Source organism: Camelina sativa, chromosome 15 (assembly GCF_000633955.1).
Source record: "Camelina sativa cultivar DH55 chromosome 15, Cs, whole genome shotgun sequence".
Lineage (NCBI taxonomy): Eukaryota > Viridiplantae > Streptophyta > Magnoliopsida > Brassicales > Brassicaceae > Camelina > Camelina sativa.
In genome coordinates this window covers 9,661,257-9,676,295 of record NC_025699.1, presented here as the reverse complement: position 1 = coordinate 9,676,295, position 15,039 = coordinate 9,661,257, and the positions used below count along the sequence as shown (strand labels likewise).

The 15,039-nt window shown below is 33.8% G+C and overlaps 2 protein-coding genes, 1 long non-coding RNA gene and 2 pseudogenes across 4 annotated transcripts; 2 read left to right on the top strand and 3 right to left on the bottom strand.

The window, feature by feature from the left end:
* LOC109129084 lies at nt 412-4,763 on the bottom strand (annotated as a pseudogene).
* On the top strand, nt 5,520-6,303 carry LOC104748301 (annotated as a pseudogene).
* On the bottom strand, nt 7,056-7,935 carry LOC104746237. The gene is made up of 4 exons (XR_760839.2): nt 7,844-7,935; nt 7,634-7,750; nt 7,442-7,527; nt 7,056-7,342 (listed from the first exon to the last, which is right to left on the bottom strand). It is a non-coding gene; the product is annotated as an uncharacterized LOC104746237 (long non-coding RNA).
* Nucleotides 7,948-11,475, top strand: LOC104746238 (uracil-DNA glycosylase, mitochondrial-like). 2 transcript variants are annotated; one of them, XM_010467672.2, is made up of 9 exons: nt 7,948-8,218; nt 8,638-9,047; nt 9,147-9,881; nt 9,984-10,213; nt 10,302-10,460; nt 10,567-10,597; nt 10,699-10,834; nt 10,972-11,055; nt 11,163-11,475. In XM_010467672.2, exons 3-9 carry the CDS (start codon nt 9,584-9,586, stop codon nt 11,227-11,229), a joined length of 1,005 nt encoding a protein of 334 aa, XP_010465974.1. In that variant the 5' UTR covers nt 7,948-8,218; nt 8,638-9,047; nt 9,147-9,583; the 3' UTR covers nt 11,230-11,475. The 2 variants fall into 2 exon arrangements, with proteins under 2 accessions (XP_010465974.1, XP_019092938.1); XM_019237393.1 differs by lacking the exon at nt 7,948-8,218 and having other exon boundaries at nt 8,233-9,881.
* Nucleotides 11,499-14,618, bottom strand: LOC104746236 (protein S-acyltransferase 11-like). The gene is made up of 4 exons (XM_010467669.2): nt 14,117-14,618; nt 13,391-13,613; nt 12,611-12,909; nt 11,499-12,321 (listed from the first exon to the last, which is right to left on the bottom strand). Exons 1-4 carry the CDS (start codon nt 14,207-14,209, stop codon nt 11,824-11,826), a joined length of 1,113 nt encoding a protein of 370 aa, XP_010465971.1. The 5' UTR covers nt 14,210-14,618; the 3' UTR covers nt 11,499-11,823.

The following is a 15,039-nucleotide window of genomic DNA, read 5'->3' as shown; positions in this document are numbered from 1 at the left end:
TTAAAATATTTAAAGTTTACTTCTATAAACATAATTATAAATGTTTAATATGTTATTTAAAATAAATTAAAATAATGTTTTTATTTATTTTTCTGTTTTTGATTTAATATTTTTATTATTTTTATATATATTTTGTATATAATATCAGGTATATAATAGTTTATAATATAAACGCCTAAACCGCCTAAAACCGTCTAAATTCCGATTAGGCTTTCTAGGCGCTAGGCGTTGCATCACCGCCTAGTTAACGCCTAGCGCTTTCTTGAACACTGATTTCAGTTCTGTAGATATTACCTAGAGATTTTGTCCCAAATTACCTAGAGATTCTCTCCATTCAAAGCTCAACAGAGACACAAAAAGATCATTCATCTAATTTTTTTATACAAATTATCCTTGAAGACAAAAACAACTTCAAACAACTTCATGTGAACCTCCTACTGCTGATCCCAACCTCCTACGACTGCGCTGATCCCAACCTCCTACGACTGCGGTAACACAAACAAAAAACAAAAGTCACAAAAGTCAATGCTCTCGGACTATCACAAACTACAAACTATCAATTTCATCCCTCTCACAATATGTCTCACAAATACCTCCACTGGTACTACCAAAAAGTCTCATGCTTACATTACTGTTATTGATGGTTTGATTATTTTAGACTACGATTTGCTAAAACAAAGGGGAGTATGTTTTATACACCATACCTTCATTGGTGGTGTTGGTGGTGGTGACCGCTTCATTACCACCTTTTGCACGATTGATTCAATGTTTGAATCTCCTAAATTCTTCAATAGATTAATATATTACATAATCACTATTCTATTTTGAAAAATAATATAAATTAACATGTTACTAGGTAATTAGCTCACGCTACGCGTGAGTTCATAATCGCTATTCTATTTTGAAAAAATAATATAAATTAATATATTATTATTATTATTTTTTTTTTGGTGTACATCAAAATCTAAAAACTGCCTAATATGAATTTAAATAAAACAAAGAAATCAAACTTTTTTTTGAAGATAATATATTTAGTTAGATATATGTCTTTCTTTTAATAGATAATACATAAATCAATGTATTAAAAGTAACTATTTAAGAGTTACAAAAATGCAATTAAATATATACTAATACATTTTTAACTGTTTTATTATATTAAATTAAATTCATTGAGAACACTACTATGATATCATTGTGGGAGTTACGTACACACAAACTTTTACACTTTTCCAACTCCTAAAATTAAAACCCATTTAATTTAAAAGTGAGTGTTGGTAGATCCATAATTTGATTCAAAAGTATAAAATATTACACATTGATCGTTTAAAAGAAATAGGAACATCTAATTCTCAAATAAACATGATTTTCTGTTAAAACATACATATGTGAATTTATATTTAACTATGGAAATTTAAGAAATAAATATGAATAGATTAGAAATGCAAGAAATATAAAAGAAATATTTTATTTTTATATAAATAAAATAAAAATTGAAAACAATGTTAAATATATATAATACTTTCTAAATTACAATATAGAATGAAACTCTTACAACACATATGAGATATAACAACATTTGATATTGGTGGGAGAGGAGGAGAGAATGATTACTTATAAAATGATAATCTAAATTAGATAATGGAGATGGATCTTTAAAAATTAGAACAATGTAAAATATATATCATGTAGTCTCTAAAATTAAAATTTAATATTAAAAATTTACAATGATTTTCATTTGTTTTTTTGTAACCTATACAAAATAAATAAGAAATAAAAAAAAAATGTGAAAATGTGAAACTAAAAGAATGCCAATATGAGAGAATGAGAGAATGCTTATTTATATGATAAGAATTGATGGAAGTTACATTTAGAATTATGGAGTTACAATAATGATTTATTGTGTTTGAATAAAATTTATGATTAATGCATAATTTAATTTATTTTCAGTTATAATTTTATTTTCAGTTATAACTTTATTTTAATGTGTGAGTTAATATTTATTGTGTTAATTGAGTATTAAATATTGTTTAAAGCAATTAAACAATTAGAAAGCAGATAAAAAATAAAAAAATTAGAAAGCATTAAATAAAAATCAACCAATAAGGAGAGACCAAAACCTTACTTTTATGTATATGATTATCTTTTTGTTTTTTCGGTGTACATCAAAACTTAAAGACTACATAGTATGAATTTAAATAAAGTAAAGAAATCAAATTTCCTTTTGATGATAATATATTTAGTACAATTAAATCATTTGTATCTTACATGCCATATGCCATATATTTTTGTAGTTGTAGTCATATTTCAAAATCATTGTGATATATATTTTCATAAAATTTATTTTGTGGTGTTAGTTATGCATATTTTTTTATTTTTTAATGGTGATAGCTTAAAGAGATTTAAAATATTTTAATTAAGAAAATTTCATAAAAATAAACAGTAGGTTTACAATGTCTCATACATATATAACTAAGTGAATCTAACCATAGATTATTAGACTAATACATTTTCTATATAAATAAAATAAGAAAAACAGCAACTACTTTATTAGGTTATTATCTTAAAGTCTTTAATTATGTCTGGACTTTGATTTATATGAAATGATAATGTTTCATATAGAAAAAAAAAATTAAACTATATATCATATATTACATGTATATCCTATTCAAATAAACTAAACTTTTATTAAGTTAAGATATCATTGGTTAAATGAAGAAAAAATAATGATATTGTAGAATTTATAAAATTATATAAGATTTGAAATATGAGGTGATGAGAGTTATAGTGAGATATGTGACTTTTAATAGATAATACAAAAATCAATGTATCAAAAGTAAATATTTGAGAGTTACAAAACAGCTTAAGTGCATACTAATATACTTTTAACATGTTCTATTATATTAAATTAAATTCATTGAGAACACTACTATGATATTATTATGGGAGTTACAAATAAACTTTTATACTTTTCCAACTCCTAAAATTAAACCCGTTTAATTAAAAGTGAATGTTGGTGAATCCATAATTTGATTCAAAAGTAGAATATGTTACACATTGATCGTTAAAAAGGAATATGAACATCTAATTCTCAAATAAATTTGATTTTTTTTATTAAAACCAACATATGTGAAGTTAAATTTAACTATGAAAATTTTAAAAATAAATATGAATAGATTAGAAAGGCAAGAAATACAAAAGAAATATTTTATTTTGAAAACAATGTTAAATATATATAATAATTTCTAAATTAAAATATAGAATCAAATTCTTACAACACATATGAGATATAACAACATTTGATATTGTTGGGAGAGGATGAGAGAATAATTACTTATAGATGATAATCCAAATTAGATAATAGAGATGAATCTTTAAAAATAAAAACAATGTAAAATATATATATATATATATATAATACTTTCTAAATTAAAATATAGAATCAAACTCTTACAACACATATGAGATATAACAACATTTGATAATGGTGGGAGAGGAGAGAGTGATTACTTATAAAATGATAATCCATATTAGATAATGGTGATGAATCTTTAAAAATAAGAACAATGTAAAATATATATTATGCAGTCTCTAAAATCATTAAAATTTTACAATGATATCTCATTTGGTTTTTTGTAACCCATACAACAAAATTAAGAAATCAAAAACAAAAAAAAATTAAAAATGATTTGAGGTATTGTGGAAGAGTATGAGAGAATGTGAAAATGAGAAAGTAAAAGAATGCTAATATGAGAGAATGAGAGAAATTTATTTATATGATAAGAATTGATGAAAGTTATATTTAGAATTATGGGAGTTACAATTATAATTTATTGTGTTTGAATAAAATTGAGTGGTGAAATATGATTAATATATAATTTATTTTATTTCAGTTATAATTTTATTTTAATGTGTGAGTTATTGTATTGTGTTAATTGAGTTTTAAATATTGTTTAAAGTACAAATAAAAAATTAGAAAACATTAAATGAAAATCAACCAATAATGAGAGAGTGAAACCTTGTTTTTATATATATATTAAAAATAGATAACCCGTTGTTATCACCAAAATCAATGCCTAAACCGATCGCAACAAGTGCGTTTATCATGTATCACGAAACTAATCCTGACCATTATTGCATCCTTATCATAATTCCAAAATCTAAACTAAAATGTAAATATTTATGAATCATCATCAGTAAGTTTAGAAGCAAAGAAAGAAACACACAGACTTTAACTTGGAATGGTACGTCCTTTGATCAATCCATTCCTAATAGACTAATCCAAAAAAAAAAAATTCTAAATAAAGATGTCAAATTAAACGAACGAACCAAATAGGAAACTTTTGGTTAATCAACTAATTTAGTTAATTCAGTTTAAATAATCAATAATCACTCACCGTACCGTCTTGTGTGACGAGAGGGTGGGTAATCAGAAGCACTGAGGTTGATGATGAACCAATCCCACCGACAACATCTCAAGAGCAAAGCCATTGCGTGAAGCGTCGTCGCAAGCATCGTCGGTCCTCTGTGAGTCACGAGATTCGGTTTTCCGACGTATCATCACATTACCCTCCGGCTGAAACAGAGGCTCTCCGGCTACGAACCTTGCCATCTCCAGATGCTCTTCCTCGGGCGCCTCCAGGTCAAGATGGATCAAATAGTGGTTTCTTCGGTGGTAGAGAGATCGGAGGAGGCGTTTGAGTTTACCGGCGTCGCCTTTTGGAGGCGGAGATTAGGTAGGCGAAACAGGGGAGGGTAGAGTTGATATATTATATAGCAACATCTCTGTATACTATAAGGGATCAGCTTTATGGCTTTATGAAATAAACAGTATGCATGACTGTATTTTGGAACTAGATTTATTCGTATGGTTAGCAATATATACACTGTTGGATTGCGATACGTGAAGGGGTGAATATATGTTTTGAAGGCAAGTCCTTTTAGTTACCTTTTTCGTATATGTTCTCACCAGATTTTGGTTGAGATATACAGAATCTATTTGTGTTTACCATTGCATTCGCTCTATTGGTAATTGTTGAATCAATGAATATTATTTTTTCTCTGTCTTTACTAAATGAATATTATATCATACTACTAAATCTGTATATTATGCCAGTATCTATTGGTATTGAACGTTTAGAATTATAGTTCTGTCTGTATTGAAGAATGATAGAGAGTTTCCTTGTCAGATGGTGACCCTATAATCATATGATTTTTTTTTGGATTCTAAGCATGCATTCTCTGTTGGGCATGTGGTGATTTTAGAACCCTTGTTCTGTGAACCTAACATTTTCTTAACAATAATAAAGTTCAGTACTTAGATATCAATTAAAAAAAAAAGTACTTAAAGATTGATGAACTATAAGCGCTCTCTAATGTTAAATCTGGGGGATAAGAGTTGGTGGATGCAAGTTGATATAGTTGATCTTCATTTGAGTGGGTCTACCTAGTTCTTACTTAAAATTTTGGCTTGTGAGTTTCATTGTGTATGTCGGAACTATGGCTGATCTCTTGATTTATATATTCTATTCAAGTGTCGCCTACATGAGCTGGCAAACAAGAGAAGAATCTCTGTCTCCGGAGCTTCAAAACTTCTTGCAAACATGCTCTATTGATACCGTGGAATGGGACTTTCTGTCGGGACAATGATTATTGCTGGATGGGACGAAACTGCCAGTAAAGCCAACTTCATATCTTGAACACTAGCTGTTATTTTCTTCTCACTCAAACGAATGCTAAATCCTTTTCTTGTATATAGGGTCCTGGACTATACTATGTTGACAACGAAGGTGGACGACTCAAGGGAGACAGGTTTTCCGTCGGCCTTACGGTGGTGTACTCGACAGCGGGTAAGTCATCGCCCCAACGACATCTTCATAATTTTTGTCCAAATCCCAAAATCTAAAATCCAATACCTAATGATGTTAGCTAAGTTACCAGTTCATATTTGTGATTTTGCTTGTACCATTAGGTACAAATATGAAATGTCTGTTGAAGAAGCTTCTGAGTTAGCAAGGAGATCAATTTACCATGCGACATTCCGTGATGGAGTTGCTAGCGGTTAGTAGTCAATGCATTTTGTGGTCCAAATGTGACTTCAAACTTTAAAGATTCTGATTCTTATTTAGCTCATAATATTGGTCTCTTCTCATATGATCAGTGTACCACGTCGGTCCTGAAGGATGGACAAAACAAAACTATCTGGAGATGATGTTGGGGAGCTACACTATCACTACTACCCCGTGCCACCAGCCATTTCAGAACAAGTCATGGAGGAAGCAACCGCCGAGTAACAAACCTGTTTAGTTTTGTTATGTTCACCCTTTTTCTGTTCAGACGTTATGTGGTAATATATACTGAGTTATCTCGAACTTAAGCCTTGGTATTTCTATTTTAGTAATCTGAAATGTTGCTCGCAAATTATTCTCTATAAGATTCTCTTTTTCCTGCAATAACATCTCAATGCTACCAAGTCATATTTTACAAACATGATTTTTTTGCAAAAAGACTTGATTGAGCATATCTTGGTGCAACTGCATAATAAATCTTATTCCAAATTCTGTTTAAAATGTTTAATATTCCGAATTTTATAAAATATGTTTACTATTCCAAATTTTGTAAAATATATTTAATATTCTAAAGTTTGTAAAATATTGTTTTCTATTTTATGTAATATAAAAAATTTAAATAATTGTTTTATCATCTTAGGTAATTAAAGTTTGATAATTAATAAACACAAATTAAACATAACCTTTTTGATTAATTTAATATTAATTATATAATTAATTAATATGAGAGTAACTTAGAGAGTACCCACCACTAATGATGGTCTTAGACATTAGAGTGACCCACAAACATTAGAAAGGCCCTTAACATATCATAGGCTTGCTTTCTTTTACTAAAGCAAGCTACAAATTAAGAGCAAAATATCGAGAAGTGTTGAAATTTCAGGTTCTTACTCTCACTTGTAAAATCAGATTCTCTCATCTCTCAATCTCTGTTTAGGACACTCTGTTTTGGTCAGGAACATAAGAACACTTTCACTTGAAAGGCTACATTGTATTTTCGGATATCAAGGATAGTTTCTTACAACACACACATCATACTTATACTAACTACTTCTACATGCTCCCATACTTAAGAGCATCACATTAGAAAGGCCCGGCTTGCTTTCTTACACACAAGCCACACTACAACAACAACTCTCAACAACCACTCGTACACACTTATTAGACTCTTTACAACAAAACACAAAAGTCCATGTTGACATTGCTCTTCTCCTTCTCCATTGTCGTTGATTCATTCATTCATCTAACACACCTGCATCACGCATCACCTTGGATACCTGAAAGGCAGATGAACATTTCTGGTTTAGATGTTGAGGTTTGAAGCATAGCCTGCAAGAAAAAAAATAAACATTCCTTATTGAAAAAACAATACATACCATGTCGTTATGAAGTTGTGCCCGGATATCCAATTCTTCCTGAGCTCTCTTCGAAATCATATATTCGTTAAAGACCCTAATCAGTTCTGAGGTGAGGAAAAAAAAAAGAAGGGAAACAATCACTAAAATATTGAAATATATGAATAATCAATCTCACATAGTGACACACGGAATTCTCAGTATTACTATTACCGTAACCAGTGTAACAACCAGATCCAACAAGAAACCCATCGAATAAAGTAACACTATTCCACCATGCCGCTGCCGCGGAGAAAAATCTTCCTCTTCCGGCTTCATTGAAGCCTGCAACTGAACGAAACGAAACCCCCACATCATCTGATCTTATCCGCTCGCAGATTTGATAAAATTGAAATTAAAACCCGTGACATGTTTACCACTTACCGTTGCTAGAACAGAAATTGCGGGATTGGCGAGACACCTCTGATCTCCCACCTCGGTAGATGTAACCCTGTAAAGATATTTCGTCAACCAACGGTGATCGGAATAGAGAGAGAGATAGAGAGAGAGAGAGAGAGAGAGAGAGGGATAGAAGTCGATGAGATAGCTTTAACGAGTAGATGGGTGATGGAGTGAGTGTGTTAAAACGAGGGACCAACAACGGTTGAGTAACCCTCTTTGAGCGTAGAGGAGGATAACCAACCAGTCTAAGCCTTCATAGAGCCCATCTCACATGTTCCTTGTATATGCCATTTCCTGTTCTTTTGAGATCTCAAGTAAGCCAAGACATGGCCGATGCCTCTCAAATCTCTTGAGATTGTAAGTCTTTTGTTGCCTGCCTTGTCCTTTCTTTAGATTTTTGTTCCGATAGTATTCTCAGTAGTATGTATTGTTGCAATCTATTCGAGATCCTCACGTCTTTGCTTACTGAAATTGAGAAATTTTGGGCGTTTGCTAGAGTATTTGATGATAGTGACGAATCCTCTCCAAGTGGTTTCAGATGATGCTTAATTGCAATTGGATCGTATTCTAAGATCTGGTTAATCAAACAAGTTTTTGAATGCCTTATTGCTCGTAGATTCGCCTCCAATTTGATCTTAACATTTGTTGATGGGTGATAGGCCTTTATACAATCAATAGTCACATTAGCTTTGCTTGTGAGTTTACAATTTTGTAATTATACTAGATGATCCATCATACATATTACATAGTCTGACCATTTTATGATTTGATGATAGGTTGAAGGTATTGATGACTTCATGAATCAGTCTCCAACCATCAAACTACTCAGGAAAAGGCCACCAAAGATGATGATACTCAGTCATCAGATTTAGTCACCCCTTCTTCTTCTTGTTATGTGGGTAAGTCCCTCGCTGGAGAAAACAGAGACACGAATATGCTCCTACATCCATCAGTACCTCAAGGCCGTAGAAGAGCAGCGGCGACCTCGGTTGTTGCTGTAAAGTTAGACGTCGCCGATGCCATCCCTGAGGTCAACGTGTAGTCGGTTCAGCGGGTGTACAGCACCAGAAGGTCTGTCAGATTGCTTGAAGAATCTATGGCTGACCTGAGTGAGTTTGTTGAAATCCCAAATTGTACCTGCAAAGAAGCACGAAGATGCTGAAAGAGAAGATTCATTCTCCAGCAGGTATGCAATGCCTCGTTTATTAAAACAGATGTTTTTTTTGTAATTTGGATAGAGTTTGTAAATCAAGTTTAGTTGTGAATTGCCGGTTCCAAATTCCAGGCAAAAAAAAATCAGATGAAAACTCAGAGAAAGTAAAGGAGGCTGCAGAAGTTGTGTCAGTGAGAGATTTGAATGATTCAATGGACAAGGAATGGGATGGTTCAGAGAATGGATTCTTCTGATCTTGACATATTATATGGTGGTGATCTTGGTGATATCACTTTCTTTGATGCGTCCACTAGTAAGGAACAGATGAATGGAACAAAACAATGATGTGTGCGTTTGGTATTTTAACCGATTCAAACCGGCCTGAAGAGTTGCCTTAACCGGCCTGTACCACCGTTTTTCCCGCCATTTAACTCTCTTCTCTTCTCTGTAAATTTTCTGAGAAAATAAATAATAAACAAAATTGGGAATTTGGTAAGAAAATAAAAAAAAGTTAGGATCTTTTCATCTTCTCATAGACTCAGAGTGACTGATACACTTCTGAAACGGAGATGGCTTCGTCAACACCTAAAACCCTAATGGATTTTTTTCAACCTGCCAACAAACGCCTCAAAGCTTCCCCTTCTTCTTCTTCCTCCTCCTCTTTCCCCGCCGTCTCCGTCGCCGGAGGATCCCGCGGTTCGGGTTCTGCAGCAATCTCGCCGCCTCGTTTAACCGTTGCAAGTTCCGCCGCCGATGACTCATCTGGCCTTACACCTGACCAGCTCGCTCGCGCCGAGTTCAACAAGTTCGTCGCCAAATCCAAGCGTAACCTCGCCGTCTGCTCCGAGAAGGTCACAAAAGCGAAAGGTTTGAACTTTTTTTTTCTCTATCTTCTTTTAATTTGTTGAACATTACAGTTCCCTTAAGGGTTATACGAATCTGAATTGGTTTTGGGGATGGCAATTACAGCTGAAGGAAGATGCTATGTGCCGTTGAGTGAGCTTTTAGTGGAAGAGTCATGGCTTAAAGCACTTCCTGGTGAATTGCATAAACCTTACGCCAAAACCCTTTCTGATTTCCTTGAAAGTGAGATCATTGCTGACGGTAAAAGCCCTCCGATTTATCCACCGCAGCATTTGGTTTTCAATGCCCTCAATACAACTCCTTTTGATCGAGTCAAGGTTGTTATTATTGGACAGGTACATACAGCATTTGGACTCAAAAAATTTTGGTTTCTTTGAGGATTTTGTTTATGAGTTAACTAAGTTTTTGACTATGTTTGATTAGGATCCTTACCATGGACCTGGTCAAGCTATGGGTTTGTCTTTCTCTGTACCTGAAGGAGAAAAGCTTCCTTCTAGTTTGTTGAACATATTTAAGGAGCTTCAGAAAGATGTTGGCTGTTCCATCCCACGTCATGGTAATCTACAGAAATGGGCTGTGCAGGTAAATTGAGTTTCTTTATGACATCTCTCTACTTATTTGTGTCATCGGTTCTCAGTTTACTTGGAGAAGATCAAACAATTCACTTTTGAATTTTTTTTTTTTTTAGGGTGTGTTGCTGCTGAATGCTGTTCTTACAGGTAATGTCTCCTATGGCTTGACGACCTTTATGAGTTTAAAACTGTCAAAAATACTGCAATTCTTGTCATAATTATGTCGGTTACCTTGGCTTCTAATTCAGTAAGGAGTAAACAGCCTAATTCACATGCAAAGAAAGGATGGGAACAATTCACTGATGCTGTTATTCAAAGCATCTCACAGCAGAAGGAAGGTGTTGTTTTTCTCCTCTGGGGAAGATACGCTCAAGAGAAATCCAAGTAGGTTTGGTTTTATGAATATGATACAGCTTATGAGAAGATTAGCTCATTTTGACTTCCAACACACTAGACTTGTAGATTTCGCAGCCTATGCATCTTCATTGTTTTTATATTGTTTTTATCTTGTATGAATACAGGTTAATAGATGCGACTAAACATCATATACTCACAGCAGCGCATCCATCTGGTTTGTCGGCACATAGAGGCTTCTTCGACTGCAGGTTAGCTCAAGTCCAGTACACCTTTTTGCAAGATATGACATGACCTGCAATTATCTGCATGTTGTCCCAACTGCTGAATTTAACATTAATGTTCTACCTTTTGACAGGCATTTCTCTCGCGCAAACCAGATATTTGAGCAAATGGGGATTCCTCCCATCGACTGGCAACTTTAACATCTTAACCTCAGGTTTAAGGCCAAGACGAAGGTGTAATATTTATCGGGAAGCTTAGCATTTTTTGCAGTCCTTTTTTGTGAAGAAAGCTTCAAGTTCTTAACAGTTGTAATGCCTTTTTTTGTTGTGATTTATGTTATCACGGAACCTAGCATAGGCTGTTGAAGTAGTTGTATCTGAGTATGGCTCAGTAGTGGAACACTGTCTCCTCATTTTGTAGCTTAAAGAATGGTGTTCAACTGTGTATTATATATGTATGGCACGCAAGAAGCTGTAAGTTCTATAATTGACGACTAAAGTCATTGGCGACTGCTAAAAATATATTTTTATGTAACCCCTTTGAATTGATAATGTTATTCTTGAGTCCAAAGGCATGTCAGGGAAACAACAAATTTACAATCTTGAAAGAAAATTTACAGGAGCAACTGCTCCTATACTCTATAATCATGAATTTCACAAAAGGTACACACTCTGCTAATCTGCATTACCTGTTAGCTCCACGTATGATGATTTTTCTGAATTGACCAAAACAAGCTCCAAACCGAAGGAGGAAACATAGAGAACATATTCAGCTAAGATTATCTTTTGTTCTTTTCATGTCTTATGTCTCTTCCTCAATTTCCTTATAGTTGGCAATTGCCATTCAATTGAATCTGGACATCCGAAAAACAACAAAAGATTCCCGCAGCTCTTTTCACCATCTTCTTCTGTTCCTTGAGAACTTAAATGGCTTAAGTAAGTCTTGCCTTCATAGATATAGCTAAGCTGTTGCCACAACAAAACACTTAGCCCAATCGCCACAGAAACACTTGCCACAAAGAGATAGACTAGAACAAGGCCTCGAACAGAGATGAAGACAGCGTTGGCTAAGTAAGCAAAAGAGATATTCTTCACTGCTCTCAGAACCGATAAACTATTACCATGCGCCACATGGGCCATCTCAGATGCATACGCAGCTCCATTTTCCATAGGTGGCAAGATGTGAATCACAGAATACACACACATAACAGCAGCATAGATTGTGCTAATTACGGCTGAGATAAGAAATGCTATGAATTGTTTATGATTGCCCGCACCAACACAGTTCCCAATCTGCAAATACAAGACACAGAGATCCTTAGCCAGTAAATAAGAACAATGCGCTTTAAGGTATTGAAGAAAAAGTCTACATGATTGGGGAAGATTAGAGGGTCGTATGAAATGGAATGATAAACTTGGTACAAGTCTATGTGGTTTATGTAAACGCTAAATTTGAAAAGTAATCATCCATAGTGTATCACCACACAACGTACACTAAAAAAGCCACTCTATATTCAGCCCTTTATGTGAAAATGATACTGTAATAACCAAAGAGAAACCTGAAAAAACCATGAAGACTTACAAAGGGGCAATGGTGATCCATGTCCAAGACACACATGCGACACGTGCGGCAGTGATGGGTTCTAGGTGACTTGGGTTTGGAGCAGTAGTTACAAAAGGTATAGTTGTTAAGTGCGCCATTCCCTACTCCAGGGTGGGTTCCATAAAGAATATTTGGTGGTATCCCGGCGCATTTAAAAGCAACAAGAATAAATGTTGAGAGCGTTGATATCGCCAGACATGCTGTTGTAACACAATGAAAAATTCCGCAAGCCAAGCTGATTGAAAACAAGACAGGATATGCAGCCCAAATCCCACCACCTGAAGTATTTTTCCAAAAGAGTATTAAACATAGAAACGGAAAAGTATAATTTTTCAACATAATGTTAANTGAAAAAGCCATGAGACTTACAAAGGGGCAATGGTGATCCATGTCCAAGACACACATGCGACACGTGCGGCAGTGATGGGTTCTAGGTGACTTGGGTTTGGAGCAGTAGTTACAAAAGGTATAGTTGTTAAGTGCGCTGTTCCCTACTCCAGGGTGGGTTCCATAAAGAATAGTTGGTGGTATCCCGGCGCATTTAAAAGCAACAAGAATAAATGTTGAGAGCGTTGATATCGCCAGACACGCTGTTGTAACACAATGAAAAATTCCGCAAGCCAAGCTGATCGAAAACAAGACAGGATATGCAGCCCAAATCCCACCACCTGAAGTATTATTTCAAAAGAGTATTCAACAGAGAAACCGAAAAGTATAATTTCTCAACATAATGTTAATTTCTTATTTAGAGAGACTTACATATCACAAAGAGCATAAAAACTGCCAGAATAACGACAAAACACCGGTCACGGAAACGTCTCAACCCAAAGCTTTTGGTTTCAGGTCTGACTGGATTCTGATTCGTGATTGCACCACACCATCCACACTTGAAAACAGGTGCATATGATGGAAGAACAAGGTTTAGCCCACATCCCCAACAAACTGCTTCGTAATCCTCATTTATGGTTGTAACAAAACTCCCCTAGAGAAAAAAAAAAAAAACAGTTATACTAATTGTTACAGCCTATCACTATTTCACAGTTCTCTCTTTCAAACCTATTCTCCAAGAGAACAGTCCCACTATATCAAGGGTCACTCAACTATCGGATTGCCTCAATGCATAAACACTGTCCCCTAACAGTAACACAATTCAGCTTCATGATTTCCTAGACAGTATTATGTTATGAAAAGAGAAAGGTCAAGTATAATGCCAGATTTGATAAAAAGTTCCATTCTTTGTCAATCATAAATTATAGTCTGCAAACTAGTTCACAAGACCCTATTGACATTCATAACCTTTTCCAAAACCCACACTGTAAGCAAACCAGCTAAATCTCCTAAACCAGTACGAAAAGGCAAACACGAACCATATGTGGAAGCTTGCCAAAACTCAGAGATTGTATTCATACAGGCATCACAAGATGAAATCTTTAAAGCCTATGCAAGTGAAAGATAAAGTCAAAGAGAGGAGAAGGATCCACTAACCTGAGAAGACTCTTCCATAGGTATCCGAGATACAAGAAAATCGAGGTTTCTTCTTAAGAAATCCCAGATGATTGATGACAGTTCAACAATCATAAACTCAAAGAGAACACAAAAAGCTCTGAATCAGTCATCTGCTAATCAAAGGAGTTGAATTTATAGGCTCAATCTGATGAAGAAAACACGTCTCGCTGAATCATCCGTCAGATAATATTCGAAATCTCTAATCTTGGGCGACGACCAGAACTACCAAGCTCCCTTTAAAGCTACGGTCTTTTCACAAAGATCTGATTAACCCTCAATTTGCTTGACCACGACACAAGGCATCTGAAAGATTATTGAGAAATTCAAAAAAAGGCCAATTCCTCTATAGATCAATTCACCGTTGGTCGTCGACGGCGATTGCGACACAGTAAACACCGTGAATTTTATGATCGGAGGTTTGAGAAGAAGAAGAGGAGAAGCATGAACTCAGGCGGCGAAGAAAATGATATTAATTCTTGTTAATTTACATATCTCTCCCTCCCCATTATTATTTTAATTCTTAGTTTTGGTCTATTCTATAATCTTATATAATAAAGTAATTTTTTCATACTTATGCTCTAATAAGTAAATATTTTAATATAGTTATCATAATTATTATCATGGGAAGTAAATAATATAGAATTAATAAAAATTTGTGCGAAAAAAATCAATTAATTTCATTCTAAAATAATATCAAGATATAAAAATATGGAAAAAATCAATTAATTTCATTCTAAAATAATATCAAGATATAAAAAATATGGAAAATATAATTTTTTTTGTTGTTAAATGTTTTCTAATATTTAGTTCAAAATTATATTATTTACTTCCTAACAAATAATAATATTATGGTAACTATATAAAATATTGATAAATGATACCTCATTAGAAAATATATAATT

Bases quoted from the DNA above. Each gene is read 5' to 3' on its own strand.
- LOC104746238 (XM_010467672.2), top strand. From the start codon at position 9,584: ATGGCTTCGTCAACACCTAAAACCCTAATGGATTTTTTTCAACCTGCC. The intron at 10,598-10,698 runs GTAATGTCTCCT...CTTCTAATTCAG, and splicing joins GCTGAATGCTGTTCTTACAG to TAAGGAGTAAACAGCCTAAT. The intron at 11,056-11,162 runs GTTAGCTCAAGT...ACCTTTTGACAG, and splicing joins AGAGGCTTCTTCGACTGCAG to GCATTTCTCTCGCGCAAACC.
- LOC104746236 (XM_010467669.2), bottom strand. From the start codon at position 14,209: ATGATTGTTGAACTGTCATCAATCATCTGGGATTTCTTAAGAAGAAAC. The intron at 13,614-14,116 runs GTTAGTGGATCC...TTTTTTCTCTAG, and splicing joins CTATGGAAGAGTCTTCTCAG to GGGAGTTTTGTTACAACCAT. The intron at 12,910-13,390 runs GTAAGTCTCTCT...AAAATACTTCAG, and splicing joins TTTTATGCTCTTTGTGATAT to GTGGTGGGATTTGGGCTGCA.